Source organism: Lissotriton vulgaris, chromosome 8 (assembly GCF_964263255.1).
Source record: "Lissotriton vulgaris chromosome 8, aLisVul1.2, whole genome shotgun sequence".
In the NCBI taxonomy this organism is placed as follows: Eukaryota; Metazoa; Chordata; class Amphibia; order Caudata; family Salamandridae; genus Lissotriton; species Lissotriton vulgaris.
The window spans coordinates 169226248-169247803 of NC_141696.1; the positions used below are offsets into that span (position 1 = coordinate 169226248).

The 21556-nt window shown below is 44.8% G+C and overlaps 1 protein-coding gene across 1 annotated transcript in view; it reads right to left on the reverse strand.

Moving 5' to 3' along the window:
* Window positions 1-21556, reverse strand: part of RSF1 (remodeling and spacing factor 1) — a 540450-nt gene that overhangs the window by 9449 nt on the left and 509445 nt on the right. Inside the window, exon 15 of the mRNA XM_086933896.1 lies at window positions 18663-18854. Coding sequence (XP_086790022.1) covers window positions 18663-18854 — 192 coding nt within the window. The remainder of the gene's footprint in view (window positions 1-18662; window positions 18855-21556) is intronic.

Genomic DNA, 21556 nt, shown 5'->3' on the forward strand with positions numbered 1-21556 from the left:
ATGCAATTTTACGTCGATACATCTGGTCCTAGATTTTATTTTGTCTGAGCCCAGGTTGATGCAGAGTGGACAGAGCAGCAGTCCTGTATATGCTGTGGTCAGTTAGGTACTTTTTTCATATTCAATGGGATTGCCGGTGTTACAACAATACTGGATTGCTGTGGTTGAATGTATAAGCACTGTCTGTGAATGTAATTTGGATCCTACTGCTAAATGGTGTCTTCTCAATATATGGGACGCATCAGACTTGAATCGCACGGATAGACTAAGGGTCATATTGGGACTAATGGAAGCTAAACAGAATGCCACACATTTAAGGGGGTGGAGCAGCCACTGCAATTAAGGGACTGGGGAAACAACATGGATTGATGCACGTTTGCTGAAAAGGTAATTTATGAAAAGAGAAGGGGGCTCACAGAAATGGGCGAAGATGTGGGGAATGTGGAATAACTACAGGGGTAACACAGGTGCAATGCTTATTGAGTCTGGTATGGAATGGGGCTGCTGATCGTCATGGTATATTGGAAAACCTGGTTGAGGCCGAAGGATGTGATGTGGGCAATGTATAACTGACTGCGCACTAAAGGATTGCAGTCTCTGCCTATATACATTACTGTATGATATCTTTTATGGTTTTCATTTGGCTGTGCTACTTTCAGGTTGAAAATAATAAGCAGACTTGCCAAAAAAAAGATCATAATGGCACTTAAGAAAAGAGTGCAGCTGGCATGTCAAAATTTGTTAAAGAACTCCTACGCAGTACATCTGTAAATACATAAGGAGCACAGGTGGTATCGGAGACGCGAATTGAGCTCATCTGGCTGTCATTTTATGCCATGAAGTCATTTGTGAAAGGAGATACTTAGCCAGATTAAACTGAACAAAAAAGTGAAGCTGTTGTTGAAGATCCAGACTTTTAATTATATGGCTCAGAGCCCAAAAGGGGTAACATTTATCAGAGCTGACTTTTTTGATCATTTATTGGGCTCTGTAAAAATGTTGCTGGTTTTTTTTCTCTCTCTGATTTGCACACTAGACAGACATTTTCGAAAAGCCCTTCCTCTAGAAAAGATTACTCGTGCACGAATGAAAAGGATCATATGTTTCAGTGTGGCATCCTTATGAAGAACTACATTTTGAGCAACGGATAACATGCTCTACATCCACAGTAACTCAACTTTTCTCATGGACCAAAGAGTGAGGGACAACTTGAAAACCCCAGAAACTAGTGAACTTGAGGAAAAGAGGATTTTAAATTCAATGTGTAATGACTGCAGACTGCTTTAGGGTGAGGAGGAGAGCCAGAAGGGTTTATTTCTTCTTCTGTATTCTTTTCGTATTTGGATTTCCACACCTCAATTTCATTCTATAGCCATACAATCCAATAAAATATTTTACATTGAAATTGACAATATATTCAAATTGAAATTGACAATATATTAAACAATGCTAACAGACATCTTGAATGGGTTTCCATTTAGATCAACTTTCATGGCTTGCTAGAGATGTGGGCTGACTGATCATACATTTAGTACAGATTTCTATGATGGAGGACTTTGAGTAGAAGTAACTTTTGCTTCTCCATCTGAGAGCCTCAAGAATATTCATAGGCACTGAATGAAACAGCAAGCTCATCCATAACCGTGTGGTAAGAGGCATAGAGGCAAGGCATCAGAAAAAAGTGACAAAAGGACAAATGTTTTTCACTGCAAAAATGTTTGCTGATACTCTAGGTCCTCTGCGATCAGGGACCAGGCAATAAAGTCTTGAAACATGGGTACCGTTCTTCAAGAATCGTGTAATGGGAACGTTTTTTTGAGGGGTGGTGTGGTAATTATACAATCCAACATGTTAAAAATCTACATCCACTATTATATTTCATTCATAGAAAACAATTACCAGAAGTTCATCTTTCCTTTCATATTCTGCTATGACATTGGACCCTAAATCTTCTTGAAATGATGCTTGCAGATATTTCAAGATTACATCAAGTATCTAGCCAGACCAAAAATCAGCGGAACCTCCTTGTGGTTTTATATATTCTTGAGCCTCCTGAAGTGTTTCTCATACTTTTAAACAAAGGAACTAAATATTCTTAAGTGGTCTGAAGTACAATGGACATAAAATAGAAAGTGTACCTTCATTTCCATACCCTGTGCAACAGTGATAAGACATTGATTAATACCTTGAGGGTCCCCTTGAACTTGAAAATGAGGATAATGTCAAAGCACCTAAAATATTGTAAAGTCCCTGTCGGTATAAAACCCCTGCAACCACCACCCATAATTAAAAAGATGCGTAAGTGGAAAAACGTTGATTCACAAACGCTAACCACCAAACTTATGGAATTCGTCCAACCTATGGATCCTGACGCTGATGTTGATCAAGAGTGTAAGGATCTAATGGATAGTCTGATCAGAGCAATAAATTTGATTGCACCTGAGAAACCTCAAAAAGTGATTTGTGGTGTGAAAGGCGCCCCTTGGTTCACCCCTGCTCTGAGGGAGCATAGGAAAGAACTACGTAATCTAGAGAGAACTTGGAGGAGGAAAAAAGATGGAGAATCCCATGACCAATATAGGAAGTTGTTTCGTACTTATAAAAAACATGTACAGAACTCTAAAGCTACTTTTTATGAAAATCGTATTAGTGAGGCAGATAACGTCCAGAAAGAAATCTTCAAAATACTGTCGGAACTAAGTAAAAGAGCTCAAGCCACGGATACCACTATTAGTTGTGACACCTTTCTGAAATATTTTTTGGATAAGGTTGACACTATTCTAAATGAAATAAAAAACACTGTTACTGGCCCTACGGAACTACAACCTACTCAAACTCCGGTCGGAGTCTACATGTCCGATTTCCCTCTGATGGATTCATTAGGTCTCGAAACATTAATGAGGAAAATAAAATCAGGTTCCCCAGCGGACCCATGTCCTCCAAGTGTGTTTCGCCTAGCGCGCCTTAGCCTAGAGGACCATATCTTGTCTGTGTTGAACAAGTCATTAAACACAGAACGGCTACCAATTAGTTTTAAAGAAGCTCGGGTAAAACCGCTAATTAAGAAAGTGGGGGCAGACCCCAAAGTGCTGAAGAATTACAGGCCGATCTCCCAGCTGCCATTCCTGTCCAAGGTTCTTGAACAACATGTACTGATATCCCTGACCTCGTTTCTGGAGGCTAACCATCTTCTCCATGAGATGCAGACAGGGTTTCGAGCACATCACAGCACCGAGCTGGTAATGCTCTCTGTGCTGGATGATCTCAGGTTGTTGGCTGACAGTAAAAAACCTAGCGCACTGATACTTTTAGATCTGTCAGCGGCGTTTGATACTGTCAGCCATACTCTACTTTTGGACAGGTTGGCCAGCTATGGTTTTCGTGATTCAGCTTATCAATGGCTGGAATCTTTCCTATCCGGGAGAACCCAGAGGGTCCAGTTGGGAGATACGGTATCAGGAGTGGGAAAGCTCACATGTGGGGTCCCCCAGGGCTCTGCTCTATCTCCCCTTCTGTTTAACTTGTACCTACAACCCCTAATAAAAGCCCTGGTTGAGATGGGCTGCCGCGTATACAATTATGCGGATGATTCAGTTGTTGTTGAGCATGGACGACACTGAACAGGCCCAGTTACAGGCACAGAAGGTACTTAGATTCACAGTTAACTGGATGTCCAGGAATCTCCTGAAGATTAACCCCGAAAAAACCGAGGTGTTAATAATCTCATCTAGTTGTTCCCCCTGGAGTGACCTGTACTGGCCCCAGGAATTGGGCCCCACCCCTAAGCCAGCTGATTTGGTAAAAAGCCTTGGTATTAAGATAGATCCTGCCCTATCAATGGTGAGCCAGATCTCCTCTGTTGTAGGAACTTGTAATGGTCTTATAAGACAATTACGTAAACTAGTTCCGCTCCTCTCACAGTCCATGCTTCGCACTGTAGTCTCTGCCACTATACTCTCGCGGCTGGACTATGGAAACGCGCTCTACCTGGGCCTACCAAAGGTATTAACCAACAGACTGCAGGTGGTTTTAAATGATGCGGCAAGACTTATCTACAAACTTCCAAGAAAATCACAAGCCTCCCCGCTGCTGCAGAGCCTCCACTGGTTGCCAGTGACGCAAAGATCTGCCTTCAAAAGTCTCTGCATAGCCCATAAGTCCATCTATGGGCAAGCCCCTGCGTATATGAAAGAAAGGCTGGAGATCTACCGGCCAGAAAGAAGTCTAAGGTCCTCCGAGGCTCAATTGTTGGTGTGTCCTCGGTTTAAACTGGCCACAAAAGGTGGAAGATCCTTTTCGGTCTTGTTGCCTAGGATCTGGAATAAACTGCCCGAGGCTCTTCGTAAAGATGGAAACCGGCTCCACTTCAGGAAAGCCCTAAAGACTATCTTATTTAGAGAAGCGCTGAGTCCAGTATAGTCTCTATCCGGTCCCTGTTGCTGATTAGGTTGTTATGTTTTGTGGTCAAAAGCGCCCGAGACCTGCCGGTGAATTGGCGCTATATAAACTGACATTAACAATAACAATAACAATTTCTTCACAATAAGGCTCTTAGCCAACTGAGGCTCTAAAAATCTAGATTACAAAGAGTAAAACTAAACATTTTATTCACCCTGCTTTTGGTGCTGGAGATTTGCATGCTTTGAAAAACTCCTGCCATCTTGTGTTATTTTTCTTCAGTCGTTTTCGATCTTGAGATATCCTGTGACTCTTCCCTAATCTATAATGCACCAGATGAAATACTCCATCAGACGGTTTTCCACAGCGGGTGAGTAATGAAAAGGGGAGTAGAGCATAGGACATACGTATATGGTGAGGACTCAAACGCAATACCAAATATCTTAAATCATTATTTGTTTCTGGGAGAGTGTCTGTTAATCTACCCTCACTACAAACCAATGGTAACGAATAGTTTCTTACCTGTCGTTGTAGTTTTGCAGCTTGAAGATCTTTCTGGATTCACTATGCTGTGCATTATTCTGCGGTCTAGCGGTTGGGTCCGGAATCGTAGTCTTTTCTTTCTTTTTTTTTTATAGCCCAGGTGGGCGTCGACATCCCACCTTCTGGTGTAATTCTAGTTTTTTCTTCTCTTTTTGGGTGGGGGGGGGGGGAAGGGGGGGGGGTGAATCCTTGGCAATGCTTTCAAGTTCTTCCTTAAGGAATTGATTTTCCACTTTGCCTCTTCAAGTGTCTGTTTGCATATTAAACCTTGTATTTCCACCTTCTTTTCCTGCTTCATCTTTCTGGCGGAGGTGGGTGGGTTCGCTAGTGAATCCAGAAAGATCTTCAAGCTGCAAAACTGCACCGACAGGTAAAAAACTATTCGTTTTGCACCGTGAATCTTTCTGGATTCACTATGCTGTGCATAGATTTCGTAGCGGTTTGTTACGTTTGTGGCCGCTGGGTGGAAAATGGAAGTTGGTTGTTGACTATGTGTTGAAGTACTTTCTGTCGTACTTGTGCTTCCTTGTTCATTTGTATATCCACGCAGTAATGCTTAGTGAAAGTGTGCACTGAAGCCCATGTTGCCGCCCGGCATATGTCCTGAATGAGTGTGGTAGCCAGGAAGGCTATTGTTGCTTCCTTCTTTCTGGTAGAATGGTATGATAGTTCTTGCCCTGCCTGCTTGTGGCAGAATTGTATCGTTTAGAACTGCTTTGTTTTCCTGTGCGTAGGCAAATGTTTTCGACCAGCTTATCCATAGGACATTCCCCTGAGATCGTACCCCTGGTTGCCTGGATGCGAAGTTTCGGCATTTTGCATTCTGGTGTGTTGCAAATAGGTCTATCGTCGGTGTTCCCCACCTCCTGAATAGCCTTTGCGTTTCCTGTGCGTTGAGTTCCCACTCGTGGGATGCTGATGTCAGTCTACTGAGCCTGTCCGCTTCCACATTGTCCTTCCCTGGTAGGTGTATGGCTAGCAGGTCTATTCTGAGCGGGATGGCCCATCTCCATATCTCCTGTGCTAGGTTAGATAGTGGGGGAGATTGTGTTCCTCCCTGCTTGTTGATGTAGAACATAGTTGTTGTGTTGTCTGTTTGTATCAACACTCTCTGGTTGTACAGTCTTTTCTGGAAGGCCTTCAGGGCGAGGAACACAGTCTTCAGCTCCGGGTAGTTGATGTGTCTGACCGCATCTGCTGGAGTCTACAGACCCCTCAGCTGAGCTTGCTCATATGTGCTCCCCATCCAATCTGGGATGAGTCTGTGGTGATTGTCACCGTTGGGGTTGGTGGTGTTAAAGGCTTCCCCTTTGTGATGTTCTCCTTGTTCCATCATGTTATCTCCTCCTGCACTGCGTGAGTTACAACCACTAGATCTTCCCAACTTCCTGTAGCTTGTGACCATTGTTGTTGCAGCCATTCCTGGAATGGTCTCATGTGCAGCCGTATATTGGGGACTAGGTGTATGCAGGACGCCATCATCCCCATGATCTTGCTCCCTGTCCTCACTGTCAGAGCTCGCCCCTTCTGGTAGAGGCGTGTCTCCTTCAGCAGGGCCAGTGTTCTCTTGTCGATGGGGAACACTTTGCTCTGTATGGTGTTGATCTGTGCACCAAGGAAGATCTTCACGTGCTCTGGTTCCATTGAGGATTTTCCCCTGTGTAAGGAGAATCCTAGATCCGTTTGCATTTTTGTGACCCGATGTGCGTGCTCTTTGCATGGCTTGTGGGAGCTTGCTTTTTTGAGCCAGTCGTCGAGGTAAGGGTATACATGAATCCCTTCCCTCCGCAGGTACGCCGCCACGGCTGCAAGGCATTTGGCAAAGACCCTTAGTGCGGATTTTAGTCCGAAGGCCAGGGCTGTGAACTGGTAGTGTTCTTTGTTGATGGTAAATCATAGTAGATGATTGTGTTGCCTGTTCATGGGAATGTGCAGGTAGGCATCTTTGAGGTCTATGGTGGACATGAAGTCTACGTCCCTTATCTGAGGAATGACCTCCTGTAGGGACGTCATTTTGAATTTTTGCGTCTTTATGTACTTGTTCAGGAACCTTAGGTCCAGGATGGGTCTTAGCGTTTTGTCCACTTTCGGTACCAGGAAATAGTTTGAGTACACTCCCTTGTTCCTTTCTCTGAATGGGACAGGTTTCATGGCCTCCTTTTGGAGGAGATCTTGTGCCTCTTCTAGGAGTAGCGCTCGCTCTTTCACTGAGTGGGCCCTTCTTTTTGGTTTTCTGTTCGGTGGTCTCTTTTCCAACTCTATGCAGTATCCAAACTGTATGATGTTGAGTATCCATTTGTCTGTAGTTATTTTCTTCCACTCCTGGAAGAAAAGTTTTAGCCTGGTGTTACATGTTCGTTGGCGTTTGGCTTGTGTAACCCTCTCTTTTTGGTCTTGTGGTGCACCAACCTCGGAGGAGTTGCGTGGGTAGGCACGCTTCGCGTGGCGGAGTCCCTTTGAGGTGGGTTGTTGGCTCCCTCTTCTCGTCTGTCCACGTCCATTTGCCCTCCCGCGAAAGGACTGGCCCGAGGCTGGTACTGGCAATTTTGTTTTTGCTGTCCCTACTGGACTTGACTGTGGCCCCGGTGGGTTTGCTGGAATGTCTGGTGTAACGTTCCGGGCTGGCTTTCCCCTCTTCAATTCGGTCTCCGTGTCGGGGTACCCCTTCTCATCCCTCTGAATTGCAAGGCCCCCATGGACCTTATAGTTTAATTTTCTTTCTTGAGCTGGGTGAGTTTTTCATCCACTGGCGCCCCAAAAAGTGTCTCTCAATTGAAGGGAGTGCTCAGAATGTTGTTCTGTACTTCTGGCTCTGAGATCCTGAGCCAGGCATTCCTTCTCTCTGTGACTCCTATCATTATCAGCCTGCTGGATGTGTCAGCCCCATCCAAGGCTGTTTTCAGGCAAGAATATGCAATGTTCTTTCCTTCCTCCACCAGGTGTGAGGCTCTTTGCTGATATTGCTCGGGGAGGTGCTTGAGCAGCTGTCCGACCTCTTCCCAGTGTTGGTACTGGTGCCTGTTCAGTAGGGCATTTGAGTTCGCCATGCGCCAGTGTACCGCTGCGTTCCTCTCTATCTTTCTCCCAGTTAGGTCCATCCTCCTGCTTTCTTGGTCTGGTGGTGGGCCTGATGTTGTTGGGACGTTTGCCCTCTTACTGCCTGTTGCCGGAATAATGGAGTCCGCTGTGACGGATCCCCGGATCTAGGGAGGGTCCTTAGAGGAGTGCTTATACTTCTTCTCCGTCCTAGGCGTGACTGATCTGCATGTCACTGGGTCTTTGAACGCCTCCCTCCCTTGGTCCATGACACTCTGAAGCATGGGGAGGAACTGGTTCCTTGTTTGAGTCGGGAGCAGGATTTCCAAGAGGAAGTCAGCCTCTGGTTTTTCCTCATTAAGCTTGACTCCAAAAGCCGTTGCCGTGTTCCTGATGACCATGTTATAGGCCCCAATGTCATCCAGCGGCGAAGGCCTCGAAGGATACGCCTCCACGGGCTCTTCTGGACTTTCAGTGTCGGGGTCCTGCCACTCCAGGTCCTGTGTCATCGAGGATGCCGAGCCGAAGCTCGTCCCCTTGTCATCGTCACCCTCTTCCTTGTAGCAGAGGCCCTCTTCCTCTGGTTGTTCCTGGGGTTCGGGTGTTTTCGGCGGATCTTCGGCGTCAAACTCCTCTTCCCCCTCTATTTCGGCGACAGCGGCTTCGATGGAATTGTGAATCTTTTCATTTTCTCATCGAACTCTCTCTTCCTTTGCAGGATGTTCTCCATTTCAGCCTCAAGCCTTCTCTTCTTTCTCTCCAGCTCGGCAACATGCTTGGCGTCAAGCGTTTCGGCCGATCTTTTCGACGTAGTTGTCGACATCGAAGTAACCTTCGAGTCCTTCTATTTCGAAGTCGAGCGGTCCTTTTCGGGGACGTGCTTCGACGAACTTTGCTTTTCGCCGGTCTTCGCCGCCTGGGAGTCCTTATTGAAGGATCCGCTGGGCTGCTTGTCCTTGGATGCAGCTGCGGCGCCGGAATTTTTGGCGCTGGTGCTCCCTTCGAGGACTTCGACTCTGTTTTTCGAGAGTCTGGTTCAGGCCTTCGAGGCTCTGTCGAGGGATTGGGGGTCGACGTCTCTCCTACCTCTTTAGACGTTTTCTTATCGGTCTCTACGACCGTGTAGTCATCTGGTCCCTCGGCGATGTTGTCCTCTTCGTCGCTGGAAAGGCCCAGGTCCTGAAGCGATGGAGGTTGGCCCCTTGCCTTGCATGCTGTAGTTGGCTCTCCTCTGTCTCTCTCTAACCCTGAGTGTTTTCGGGGTGAAGGCGGAGCAGGCGTTGCAAGACTTGCTCTCGTGGTCGACCGGCAGGCAGAGGTTGCAGACCGGGTGCTGGTCCTTCTGCACGTATTTGTGGTGGTAGTTACGGCAGAATTTAAAAGGTGTCTTGTCCATTCCTGCGCTCAGGGGGCCCCCTGTGTGCGCATTCTCTGTTGGACGTTGAAGATCTCGAAGTTCTCCTCCTTTTTCGTCGTCCCGGCTTGGTGATCTTGTTCTTCGGTATCTTCTCCAAACTTTTCTGTGAAGATTTCTCTTTTTCCTCTTCTTTCTTCCAAAAAACTCTGGAGCCTCTCGGTGACAATCCAGCATATTCCGCCATCTAGTGGTTAGAGTTTGGAAAGTGCTTGTATATATATATATTTTTTACTTTGGGAGGTTGCGAAACCTAATCCCTCTGGTGAGGCTACAACCCCCATTGTGTGTGTGCAGGCTCTCAGATATTTTTTCCCCTTCTGCCTAGCGATGTTGTCTCATTGCTTAAGTCTAATATATATTGCCTAAGGGGCTGAGAGTGCAGGGACACTTGTCGATTTCCAAAAGGTGATTCTTTATAAATATTATATACATACTGATATGTACACACCTTTTTATACATGTATGTGTCTGTATACGTATGTATGTAGATCACATGCTTTTCATAGATTAAATAGCAGTACTCCCTCATGCAAGCAGAAGCTAGCAAGCAAATGACTCAAATGTTTAGAGTAAGTTTCAGCATGTGGTCAACCAAAGGCTATTCCCGATCTTGAATATCCCTACAATAATGGTTAGTGAATGTGTGTGGAGTTAACTATATAGCAGCTATACAGATCTTTGCCGCTGGTATGTTCCCTAAAAAAGCCACAGTTGCACACGTCTTTCTAGTGTAATGTGCTTTGTGAGCAGCATGCAGTGAACCTTTTCCATTAGCATATATTGTCAGTAAGCATTTTACCATCCATCTCGGCATACAATGCTTGGAAATGGGATTTCCTAAGAGGGGCTTCATAAAAGCCACTGTTGCTTGGTCTTGTGGTTTACTTTTGTCCTATCAATGTAGTACATTAGAACTCTCTTGACATCTAATTTGTGTAATGCCCTCTCTGCCGTTGTGTCAGGATGTGGAAAGAAGATAGGAAACTCCACTGCCCGATTCCCATGGAAAGAAGAAACCTTCTTGGTTAAAAGCTTTGGTTTTGTCCTGAGCCCTGTGTGAACTTGTATAAAAAGTAACTTCACTATCGGTGCCTGCAACTCACTTATAACTACAGGAATTTTGAACAAGGAAGTGTGTTCTCTGTTTTGCATGTAGGCTGCCACAGCCACTAAGTATAAAGGAATAGAGATGAGAATGATGCTATTGAAGCTTTTTGAAGGTTCAGTAGATAACGCTTGATATCCTGCACCGTTGCTTTGAGTGTTTTGGTTTCTTTACTTGGGCAGTGATGGACACATCTTTTTCGGTCTCGCCTGCGCAGTGCGAGACTTATTGTAAGGGGCTTCAGAAGGCTCACCACACGCTTGTGCGTGTGTGGCCGATTTCTTGTGGTTACCCACACGGGTGCCATATGTTTTGAAGTTTTGTGCCCAGACACAAGTGCGATGATTCAAAACATATGGCCTGGGGCTCGCTCTCGCGCGCACAGGCTTTCTTTTTACTTTGACACTGAGCGTGGCGCCGCTTCAAGGGTACCGCGCTCCTTTGCTTTTTTTTTTTTAACTTTAACACTGAGCTTGGCGCTTGCTTCAAGGACACCGTGCCCCAGTGTTAAAGTAAAAAATAAAAGAAAGTGAGTGTGGTGTCCTTGTTTGTTCAACCCACAACACTTTACCACCCTGCGTCTTTTGTCTTTTTCTGCCGACCCTTATCGCTTCCGTTTCTCCTACTATGTATCTCTCCGCGTCTGTCCCTGTCCTCCCTCTCTTCTGCATCATCTGTTCTCTGGCTTTTTGTTTCTATACCTCTGCATATGTTCCTTCCTCTTTCCGTATCCTGCCCTCAGTTTACCTCCTAATCTCCACATTCAAAAGTCTTCTTCTTCTCTCCATAATAAGCCTCTGTCGCTTGCCTGACACTCATTTTCGTTCCTTCTGGCACCGCCCGTTCCCCCTCCATGTCTCTTTCCCTCTCTGTCAGCGTCTGTCTACACATTGGACTATCAAGTGGGTGTATAAACCTTGTATGTTGTGTCAGTATGTCGACTCTGAGTCCCCGACACTGGACAAATTCCAAAGTTCCCTGGAGCAAGTCTTGTAAAAACCTTTGCACGCAGAGATGGAGAGATGGAGAGATTGCGTACATTGTGGTCCACACACCCTTTGCGCCCTGCTTGCTGTACAGAGTGATCTAATCCACACAGGTACTGAATAGCCTTTGCTCTAACTAAGTAGCCTAAGAGAAGGTTCTTGGCATGGTCATATTAGTTGAGAGATTTTGTGAGTGTGTGTTTAAAACTCGTAAATCTAAACTGAGTGTCTATAACACTGCGAGTTCCTCAGACTCTCTGCACAACAGTGAAATCCATGAACACGTGAGATGGAGACAAACATGTTCTCCAATGAGCCATTTCAGACCCTTCTTGTCATTTGCAGACCCCCCCTCCCATCCTCCCCCAGCTCTAGACCAGTAAACGAATAGCTAAGTCTATATTTAATCCCTAAAACAGACCATTCCACTGCAAATTTCACCAACAGCTCTCTAATACACAGAAGAACTTAAATCATCCAAACAGATTCGTATAACACATCAAAGAAAATTGAGAAAAAGCTTACAATCGAAAAGGTCGGGCTGAATAAAGATGAACTATACCACTACTACACACTGCTTTAAAGGATGAAAGCCGGCTATTTTTATGAGTTCATTTCAAAATCAAAAAATGCCACCAAAAAAGAGTTCACAATTTATTTTAAAAATATGGTCTGTCCTTGTTCTGGGGTTAATCATATTATACCTTCTCAAGAACTATGTAATCGCCGGATTTCTTTTACAAAAAAATCACTAGTTTGGCTAACAACTTTTTGCAAATACACTTGGCAAGCAGACAGGGAATCTAACTTTCGATCCTGGACCTTATTTGCACGAGTGACAATTGATCAGATGGCCAGCATCTCAGGATCCTTAAATTCTGCTTCTTCATTGGATGTCTGTTTAGTACATCAACTGAAGAAAGTCATCAACACCTTTACTCCTTTTTTTTACTACTTTATGTATCTCCCCACTTTCCTCATTAATAGTACAACCTTACTGGAAAGATGCTATAGTCACCCCGCTATTGAAAAATACCAATGATCGATCTCAACAATTTTGCCAACTACCGTTCAATTTCCCTATTGCACTTACATGCAAAGTACAAATTAACAACAAGCATTGGCATAGCCAATAGGTCTCGCCTTTAGGACCTTATAAGTGTTTGGCCATGCAACAGTTGATGTTGTTGCACCAAGGTTATTGTGCTGCATAACTAAATACTTATAAGGTCCCAAAGGCCAGACCTATTGGCTATGTCAATGCTTGTTTATTTTGCAGCAAAGCATGCCAGTATGGTGGGCTAGCGTGCCTCATGCAGGATTTACAACCACTCCTCAGGAAGTTGAAGGTAACAAAATCACGTGGCCGCCAGTGCTAAATCATTAGGTTCATTTTCTTGAGATTTGGATGTCTCAGCTAACTTCGATATTGAGTCAGAAGATCTGGCCTGGTGCGTAAATGTTTATGATGAGGGAAGACATTTCTGGTAACATTGAATACATGTCTGTCTTGCTCATGTAGGCACAACCAGAATGAAAGTTAAAAACTTTTGGCAAATTTTGGTAACTATGTATAGAGACAGTGGTAGAGAGGTGTATGTATTGATCCCTCACAAATTCATCCATAGTGAATTGTTCATGAACTGGGAATGTAGGAATGTCTAGGTGAAGTTTTGGGCATTTTGTATTTCCTACAGAGGCAAACAAATCGACTGTGGGTGTGCCAAATTTCTGAAAGTACCTCTGGAACTACTTGACGATACATTGTAAACTTCTTGAGGCGTCCCGCTTAGCGAGTGAGGCAGTGAATTGCCTAATGTCAGATATTTTGGGCTAGTGCTGACAGATGAGTCCTCCTTGTTTCTGGATGTAGTACATGGAGGACACGTGGTCCGTCTATACTAGGACTGTTTTGCCTTGAATTATCATGTAATATGCTCTGAGTGCCAACTGAATAGCAGTCAGGTCCAGGTGCTAGATTACGTTTTCCTGCCGTTTTTGAATCCAGGTAGCTAGTTACCCGCCACTTTGTAAACTATAAAACAAACTAGCACACTTATTGGACGATGTAATCAATGACGTCATAGAACATATCACCAGTGATGCCATGTGTGAGGTCATAAGCAGGGCATAGCGGGTGCAAGTTATAGTTAGCGCTGCTGAGTACAACTGTTGAATTTCTGGGTATTTTTTTGTTTTTTTCAAAACGCTAATGTTGTCGCTGACATTTACGCAACTATAACGTTACTTTAAACTTTGTTTCTTTCAGTAAATTTCTAGGTATTTTTTAACGTAAAGTAATACTTGATTACTGTGCACAGTGGGAGGGTTGCCTTAGGCCCTGACCCTTGGGATCCCATTCCCCCCGGGGTAGGTTTTAAAAAACAGAGCAAAAAATGATTCTTTTCATCACACCTAACTAGTTTTTTACCCCGTTTTCGGCTCTGTGCACTAGTCTTGATGCACACAATCTCAGGGATGTGAAGCATTGCTGCATAGGTTTTTCATTCTACCTCAGCCAATGCCGAGGTCTCCAGGGTCTTTCCCAGCAGACAGGCAGCTGGAGGTTTTGGAGAGACCACTACTTTTTTCAGGCCAGTAAACAAACACACACACACTGTCTAATGTTACAATAACCATGGAATGGTTAGTAGTAAGTTTCACAAAATCTAGAATACCGGAATAAAAGTCTAAATCTAGAATACCGGAATAAAAGTCTAACCGTGGGGAAGAACAGGGTTTTCACTGAACATGTATGAAAATCTTCTTTCCAGAAAGAAAAATTCTTTTCTAGAGTCCCCTCATCCACCAGGGTTTTCCCTAGGCGGCAGCCTTCATCATCGAGGTCCTCTCAATCCGCTGCGGATTGAGGCGTGCTGCGACTTGTGGAAACGGTTATGTTTGATTCTGGTATTTCAGATTTTGTGAAACTTCATTCAGTTAGGAGGGCGAATCTAACCTCAACCTCTATCTCCCCCCATCTTTTGATTGCACGGTTAGTAGTAACACTGTCAGCATTGGTGACTGGATAAGACTTTACAATCGGGTATTGCTCTGGGGAGACCACTGTGTCTTTCACCATGGTGACAATGGCACCTGTATCCCTCAGGCTTTCTATCCTAGTCCCATTTATCCAGGGTATTGCAAATACTTCTTTAAGTTGGGAAGCCACACAGCTAAAGTGGCAAACTTAACTTCACCCTCAGTGACTGGAACTGCTTCAGTGTGAACCCTGATTTACTCTGCGCACACTGTTTATCCCATCTGGAGATTAGCTACACCAGTACTAACTGGAGGAGGACAAGGGGGCTTATTGTTAGAACAAGTAGAATCTCCAGTTAAGTGTCACAAAGTCTTACAGTTGAAACACCAGGCCTTCTGGTGGATCCAAGTTCTTCCCTTTGTACCTACTATTGGACTGAGAAGAGTTTGGGACCTACCCCCTTAAGCAGGTTTGTGGGGACCTTTAGAAGACTCTGGTTGTATGTCTTTGGGGTTCTCACCCCCTTTCCACATGGGAGGTTTGGTAACAGCTTTTGTGTGGTCACCCCTAGTAGCTGTTTTTGTTACCCTAGTCTTGACCCAGTGGTCTGACTTCTTTCCCAATTCTAGGGGAGAAATTAGACCTAGGTCTACCAGATGTTGATGGAACTTTTCATTAGTGCAATTACTCAAAACATGTTCTTCCATAAAAGATTGTATAGTTCATGGAAATACAGGACTGGTTTTGGGAGCCTCCCTGAATCTAATCCCATATTCCTCAGTTGTGAGCCCAAAGCCCTCCATCAGTGTTCTTCGTGAGATCATAAGACCCAGCATCTGCCCGTGTAACGGTCAGGGGTCTGTCTCTGCAGTGACCAGTTCCCAAAGGAGGGCCCCCAGTGGGACTGCCTTACTTTTCTCATTTCACAAGCCCTCTCAAAAGCTGTGAACCATTTGGTGAAGTCATCACCTTCCTCAAATTTGGGGACAATCCCTTTGGGATCATAAGATTGCTCTCTGTTCCTATTTATTAGGTTGCTGCCACCATTGATGGGAGCTAAGCCCATCTCTGCTGTTTCTAGAGCCAGGAGTCTGGGATCTAGGTCTGATCTTTTGGGTAACCTCACTAAGAAGTTGATCAACCTCATTGAGGCTGTCCTCAATGGACTCAGAAGCACCTTGCCCACCTGTGTGGGATCTAAATGCTGTAAGATGTATTCTTGGAGTCAGGGGCACAGTGGCCCTGTTCACCCTAGAAAGTAAAGGAGGTTGGAAGTTATCCTCATCCCCTCAATCCCCTTCTTCATCGGAGAGGTCTTCACCTTGCTCAGAGGGGTGGTCCTTAGCATACCCTGCAAACCGCTCCTAGAGCTTTTGTTTAGAGGGATGGGAGCCCATGGTAATATTTTTAAGTTTACACAAAGAACTTCTCCTCAACCATGTACTCTATGTCATTGGTTATATTTTCACTAATAGCTGGGTTCTTACTAAGAGACATTCTATAAAAAAGATTCTAACCCTCTGACCCCTAATTATGGTGAGTTTTTATATTTCTAAAATTCTAAAGGGACCTAACCAATGCCCTAACAAGACTTAGTAATTTGTTACAATTTGTCAATTAAAAATAATCAGAATTCTAAAGACAATTTAGGAGTTCTGTTGTGTGATCAGGTGATGACCAATTTAGGAAGCTGTCTCTGTATCTACTATACTAAAGTTAGGTATGGTGTGCATCGAGTCAAGTGGATCCCAAAGGTAGGCCGGGTCTAAAGTAGATAACCCCTTACTCTCTATTTGTGGTAGCGTAGGCGAGTAGTAAGGTTTTATCAGAGGGTAGTGTTAAGCATTTACCGTACACACTCAGGCAAGAAATGATTTCACACACTCAAAGACTGAACTATGACCAATTTGTTTTGTATAAAAATATTATTTAGTTGTTTTCTATTTCTAGAATCAAGCTAGGCATGGTAAAAGGTAAGTGTAATAGTACTTTTCAAGAACAATGCAGTTAAATACAGTGAGAATGCAGCTGAATGCAATTGGACTAGTTACATGTAAGTCACTTGTTCATAAAACAGTTGGAATTACTTTTCAGTTACTATTGAGATTACTTTGTAAGTTACTTGCCAGATTACTTTTTAAGTAATTTTTCGACTCGGTGTGATATGCCTAGTTCTCACACTGGGACATTTTCGAGATAAAAGGTGAGTAAATCAGTTTTTGTAAATTTACAGTTTCCTAAGGTTTCATATAATTTTCCAACTCCACACTTGGAACCTTTTTCACAGAAACTCAATCAATGCAATCCTATGGGAGAAAAAGAAATTATCGGTATAAAGGTAAGTACTTAGTTTAAGGGAGTTGGTTTTCTGGGGTTAGAAGAAGGGTTCCCCCAGGGTTAAGGATGCACTCTCAAAGCACCCTCAGCGGCACTAGGGCGTCTGGGTGCAGAATGCTCAGCCCCATGTTATCCAATGGGGAATAGTGCCTTCGGTTGGTGGTTGCTCACAAGCAATTAAGCTTAGGGCAAAAGGGCGTTCAAGTTAGCACCCAAGGTGCACCCACAGTGGAACTGGGGTGGCCGGGTGCAGGGTGCTGTTTTGGCATGGGGTGTCCTGTCACTTTCGATGTGGATTCTCCGATTTAAACAAACTCTGCAGGCTCATGCACAAAGATCTTCTGGAGGCGACCACTGGGTGGAGAGGTAAGTTGGGATGTCGAGGGATGCCGAGACACCATCAACTGGGCCTCCCAATGCCATGGGGCATCGGGTGCAAAGGTGTGTTTTGGCGTTGCATTCTTCTTACCGGCTCAGGTCGGGGGTATCCCCCAGAAAGGGGCTGCAGGTCCCGTCAGGAGACTAGAGGCAGGACATGGATCACCATATCCCAGGTCAGGATCGCTGGGGAGACCTCCTTGTGGTGTTGGGCCACATGAACTTGCTCCATGGGCGTTGGATGCAGACTCGCGGATTTAGCTGGAGCCAGAGTCTGTTGGTGAGCAAATCCGGTGCTTCAGTGAGACAAAGTCTGGTGGGGGAGGACAGGGCAGGGCAGGTCATCCAGGTCCTGTGGGGCTGCAGGACACACAGGACTTTTTAGGTGTCTTAAGGCATCGGAGGGCCGAGGGAGGATAGTCCCGCTAGCGGGGCAGCGGGCATGGCAGTTCGGTAAATAGCCGTCCTAAGCACAGCGGAACTAATATGTTCTAGCTGAGGACTATCCTCCCCCGGCCCTCCGATGCCTTAAGACACCTAATAGGAGTCTTCCTTTTTTACTAGCTCGCCCATTTTGGCAAGAGCTCACGCCACAAGCAACCTTTTTTGCTTATCTGGCTACAGGAATCTAGGATTGGGTACGCCTTTTAGGGGGTGTAGACCGTCCATTCTCTTGCACTTTGGTCCTTAAGAAAACCTGGTACATTCCACTTTAAGGTTGAAACATGTAGACCAGACCACCTACAGAGATACTCTTGGTCATAATCACCCTCAAAGTATCTCCACACCTCTTTTAACATTGTCCAGTTACCTACGAATAAAATATTTTTTTGAGTCAAACCAGGGCAATTTCTAATCGAACTCTCTGTAATACCAGCAGGACAATTGAGGACTGTCTCCTTCATCTATATCTCTGATACTATCTCCAACATTCCAACCAAGTTCATCCAGTTCCCCTCAGAGTCCCCTTTTGGAATTTAGCACCTGAAGACTCGCCCCAGTGGAGCTCTGAAAACAGAATTAGAGATCCACACAGATGCAGCTGTACAGGAGACAGTCTAGTTCTGATTACCAACTTCATCCTCAACAACTATGTCTGCAGTTCAGGGTTTTAGAAAGAAGAGAGACCAGCATTAATGAAAATACTTTCATCAACATTAACTTTTAATTCTGCCAAGGCAAAGCACAATTGATTGTGAGTTAACACAGATGTCGATATTCCAGGGATATATCAGTGGGGTGTTGCACAGTTTGCAACATTGTATTATTTTCAATGATGAAATTTAGTATATACTGTTTATACTTTAAGAAGGCAATATTATGGTGGTTGTCTCTTTATTAAAGACGCAAAACACAACTAAGTAAAAGTTGTATTAGGAAACTAAATTCAAGTGAAGTTGGGCATTCTGAAAAAGTCTCACAATCATTCTAATCTAATTTCCAACCATACATTTAAATACAAATAAATAATATGTTTACCATTACTATCTGAACTGGTATGCCTTCGTTTGAGAATTCGTCTCATTTCTTTTCCTCTTCCAACTCGAACACTTCTCTTTGAAGCATCACTTTCAGAATCCTCCTTATAGTTGACCTGTCGCTGTGAATTCCTCCTTGATCGCCTTCGCCGTGTCTCCAAATAATCATCACTGTATTCACTATAATTACTCCCTGTGGGCATAGATAGTGGTCAGTAAAACTGTACAACTAAAATGAGGATAAAGATATCATTTTTATTAGTTGAAAAGCAATGGCAAAGCTCAAAGCAAGATCTACATCTAAAACTATTTCCCCTTTCTGAAGGCATGCGAAATTACTCACTTTCAATGTAGTTCAGTGAATTGGTCAGTCATAACATTAACGGTTTGACCTAAACAAAACACAGAAATTTGCAGGGGCCTGCACCATGCACTGCTTATGACCTAACAATTGACATTACTCATGACGGCCTATGACATAATTAATGACATCACTCATGACACCTCAAATGACATCTCACTTTGTAAAATTTCAGGCCCTGGGGCTGCCCATCTTCCCATTTTCTCAAATTTCGACTTTGAGGCCTTTGGAGGTTTGGGGAGAGGAACCACACAGCCCCTTTCCCCATATAAACACATTCCGGAGCAGAGGTGGTCTCCCGTGGGCTTTTGGAGGATCGGGGAGGGGGTCGCTCCTCATATAAACACATTTCGGCCTGGACTTTGGATGCTTGAGGAGGGGGCCAAGCAGCCCCTCTCCCCTTTATGAATGCAGCTTACACAGGGCACAAGCTATTTAAATGCATTTTCCCTGATTCTGCAATAATTTTACAGGATCAATGTGGTTTTTTTTTTTGGGCCTAGGTTGTATCCCTTTGGGTCCTCTCCATTGAGCCTAGGGGGTTCTGGTATCTCTACCCTGCCCCCTTATACTATTTTTTACATTTTATTTCAGGACAGGGGACTAAATCCCAGAGTCCTGTAAAGGTTGCCAGAAATTTTTTTTCTCATGGTGTTGGCAGCCAATCAGAGTGATGCTCCAGCGGGAGTCTGACTCCTGTGGGAGCAAGATGGCCCAAGGCTGATAAAGCTCCCTGGGCCAACGAGAATGCTCCATTTTTAAATTGTTGCTTGCATGAGAGTTTCTTGAGACTCTCGCTGATTAAACTGTCCAGATATGCAATTGTTTTTGCCATTAATTTCTCAAAAACTACTTAACAGATTTACACTAAATCACAAAAAGCCCAATCTGAACCAAGATCTAGCTTCTTGTCACATTTGGTGTAATTCTCTTCAGCAGTTTTTGCTGTAGCCGGTCTTAAAGTTGTCTATGGAAAATGCATGGGGATTTTACGCTTGGGATCCCCCATTTTTATTGGCCCCTGCTTGACTGATTACCTACCTCAAAACGTTCCAGGAGGGAACTGAGATGAATGACATTTTTCAAGGAAAGTTGTGTGAAGATTTTCAAACGGGGCCATAGAATCAAGAAACACAGATTAAAAGGTGTTCTGTTGCAGTGCCCCCCCAACACACACTTTTTGCCTAGCTTTTGATGCAACTTCGACTGTAGAGTACAGGGTCCCTGCTGTCCATTTTCCTAGTACCAGTGTTCATTCCCTAAAGACAGGTCCACAATTGTTATTTCTGCTCCCCCATTAAGTCCCTAGTAAGTGGTAACCTGGGTACGTAAGGCATGGAGGCTTAAGATGGTCGCCTGGGACCACCTCACTAGAACCATGTCACTGCCCTTGCAGCTGGCATTCCCCGGTTAGGTGAAAAAATGATCAGGTCGACATGGCACACTGCCTGTCTGCCATGCCAGCTAGCACTGCTTAAGATATAGGTAAATCACCCCTCTAGCAGGCCTTATCAGCCCTAAGGCAGGGTGCACTATATTCCAGGTGTGGGCATATCATGCATGAGCATATATGCCTCTACATCATTAGGGTCTATTCCTTAAGATTTTAAGTGCCAGGGAAGTCATAGCGAGTGCATGGGCTGGGTACTTGACAACTCGCGTTCCACAGCACGATGATGGGTTTACTGAACCTAGGAGTGTTTGGTACCATCAACTCCTTGTAATAGAGCCACACTGATGCCAGTGAGAGATTTATTAAAACATGTACTCAGAGGGCACCTCAGACGTGCCTCCTGACAACCTACCATCCCTGGTGTGGGCATAGACTGGCTTTAGGCAGCCTGCCACACACAGACATGTTTCTGGAACCCTGGGTGGAGAGCTCCTGCTCTTGGGAACCAGAAAGAATGCACATCCTGGGAAGAGTTGTCACAACTCCTCCCCTAGGATGGGTCAGTGCTCGAAGGGGAAGCTTCAAATGCCTGCCTCCTTTGTAATGCAGCCTCTACTGTTGGCAGCACAGGGCATCCCATGGTTTACACCCCCACTTCGGGCAGGAAAACTCAAAGACCAGGAGGTATGCCCATCCTTGTCAACTCCACCCCTCAGGGTGAAGTGAAGCTAAGCACACTTTTCAGTCTCCTCCATTCTGAAGATGAGGGAACTCCCTCCAATCAGGGCTATGTCAATGCCTCCTCCCACAGGATGGTGGCATAATAGTGGATGTAGTCACACCAGGTAAGGTGCCTATTGGATCTACTGTTGTAATTAAATCCAGACCATGTAGTTTATAACCACCTTTATTGAAGTATTAGAGGAGTAAAGGTGTCCTCAGCTTGTCGTGTGTCTCGCTCTCAGCGAACCTCCCAACGTTCTATGTCAGCCTCCACAGTAGAGCACGGGGTATACCAAGTGGGGGAAGAGGGAGGGGAGGGTATGAAAGGAGCGAACCATTGAGATATGAGATAAGTTACAACACACCATCCTCCCTAGGGAGAACGAAAAGGTAGAGGATGGATGAGTGGGAACGGTTG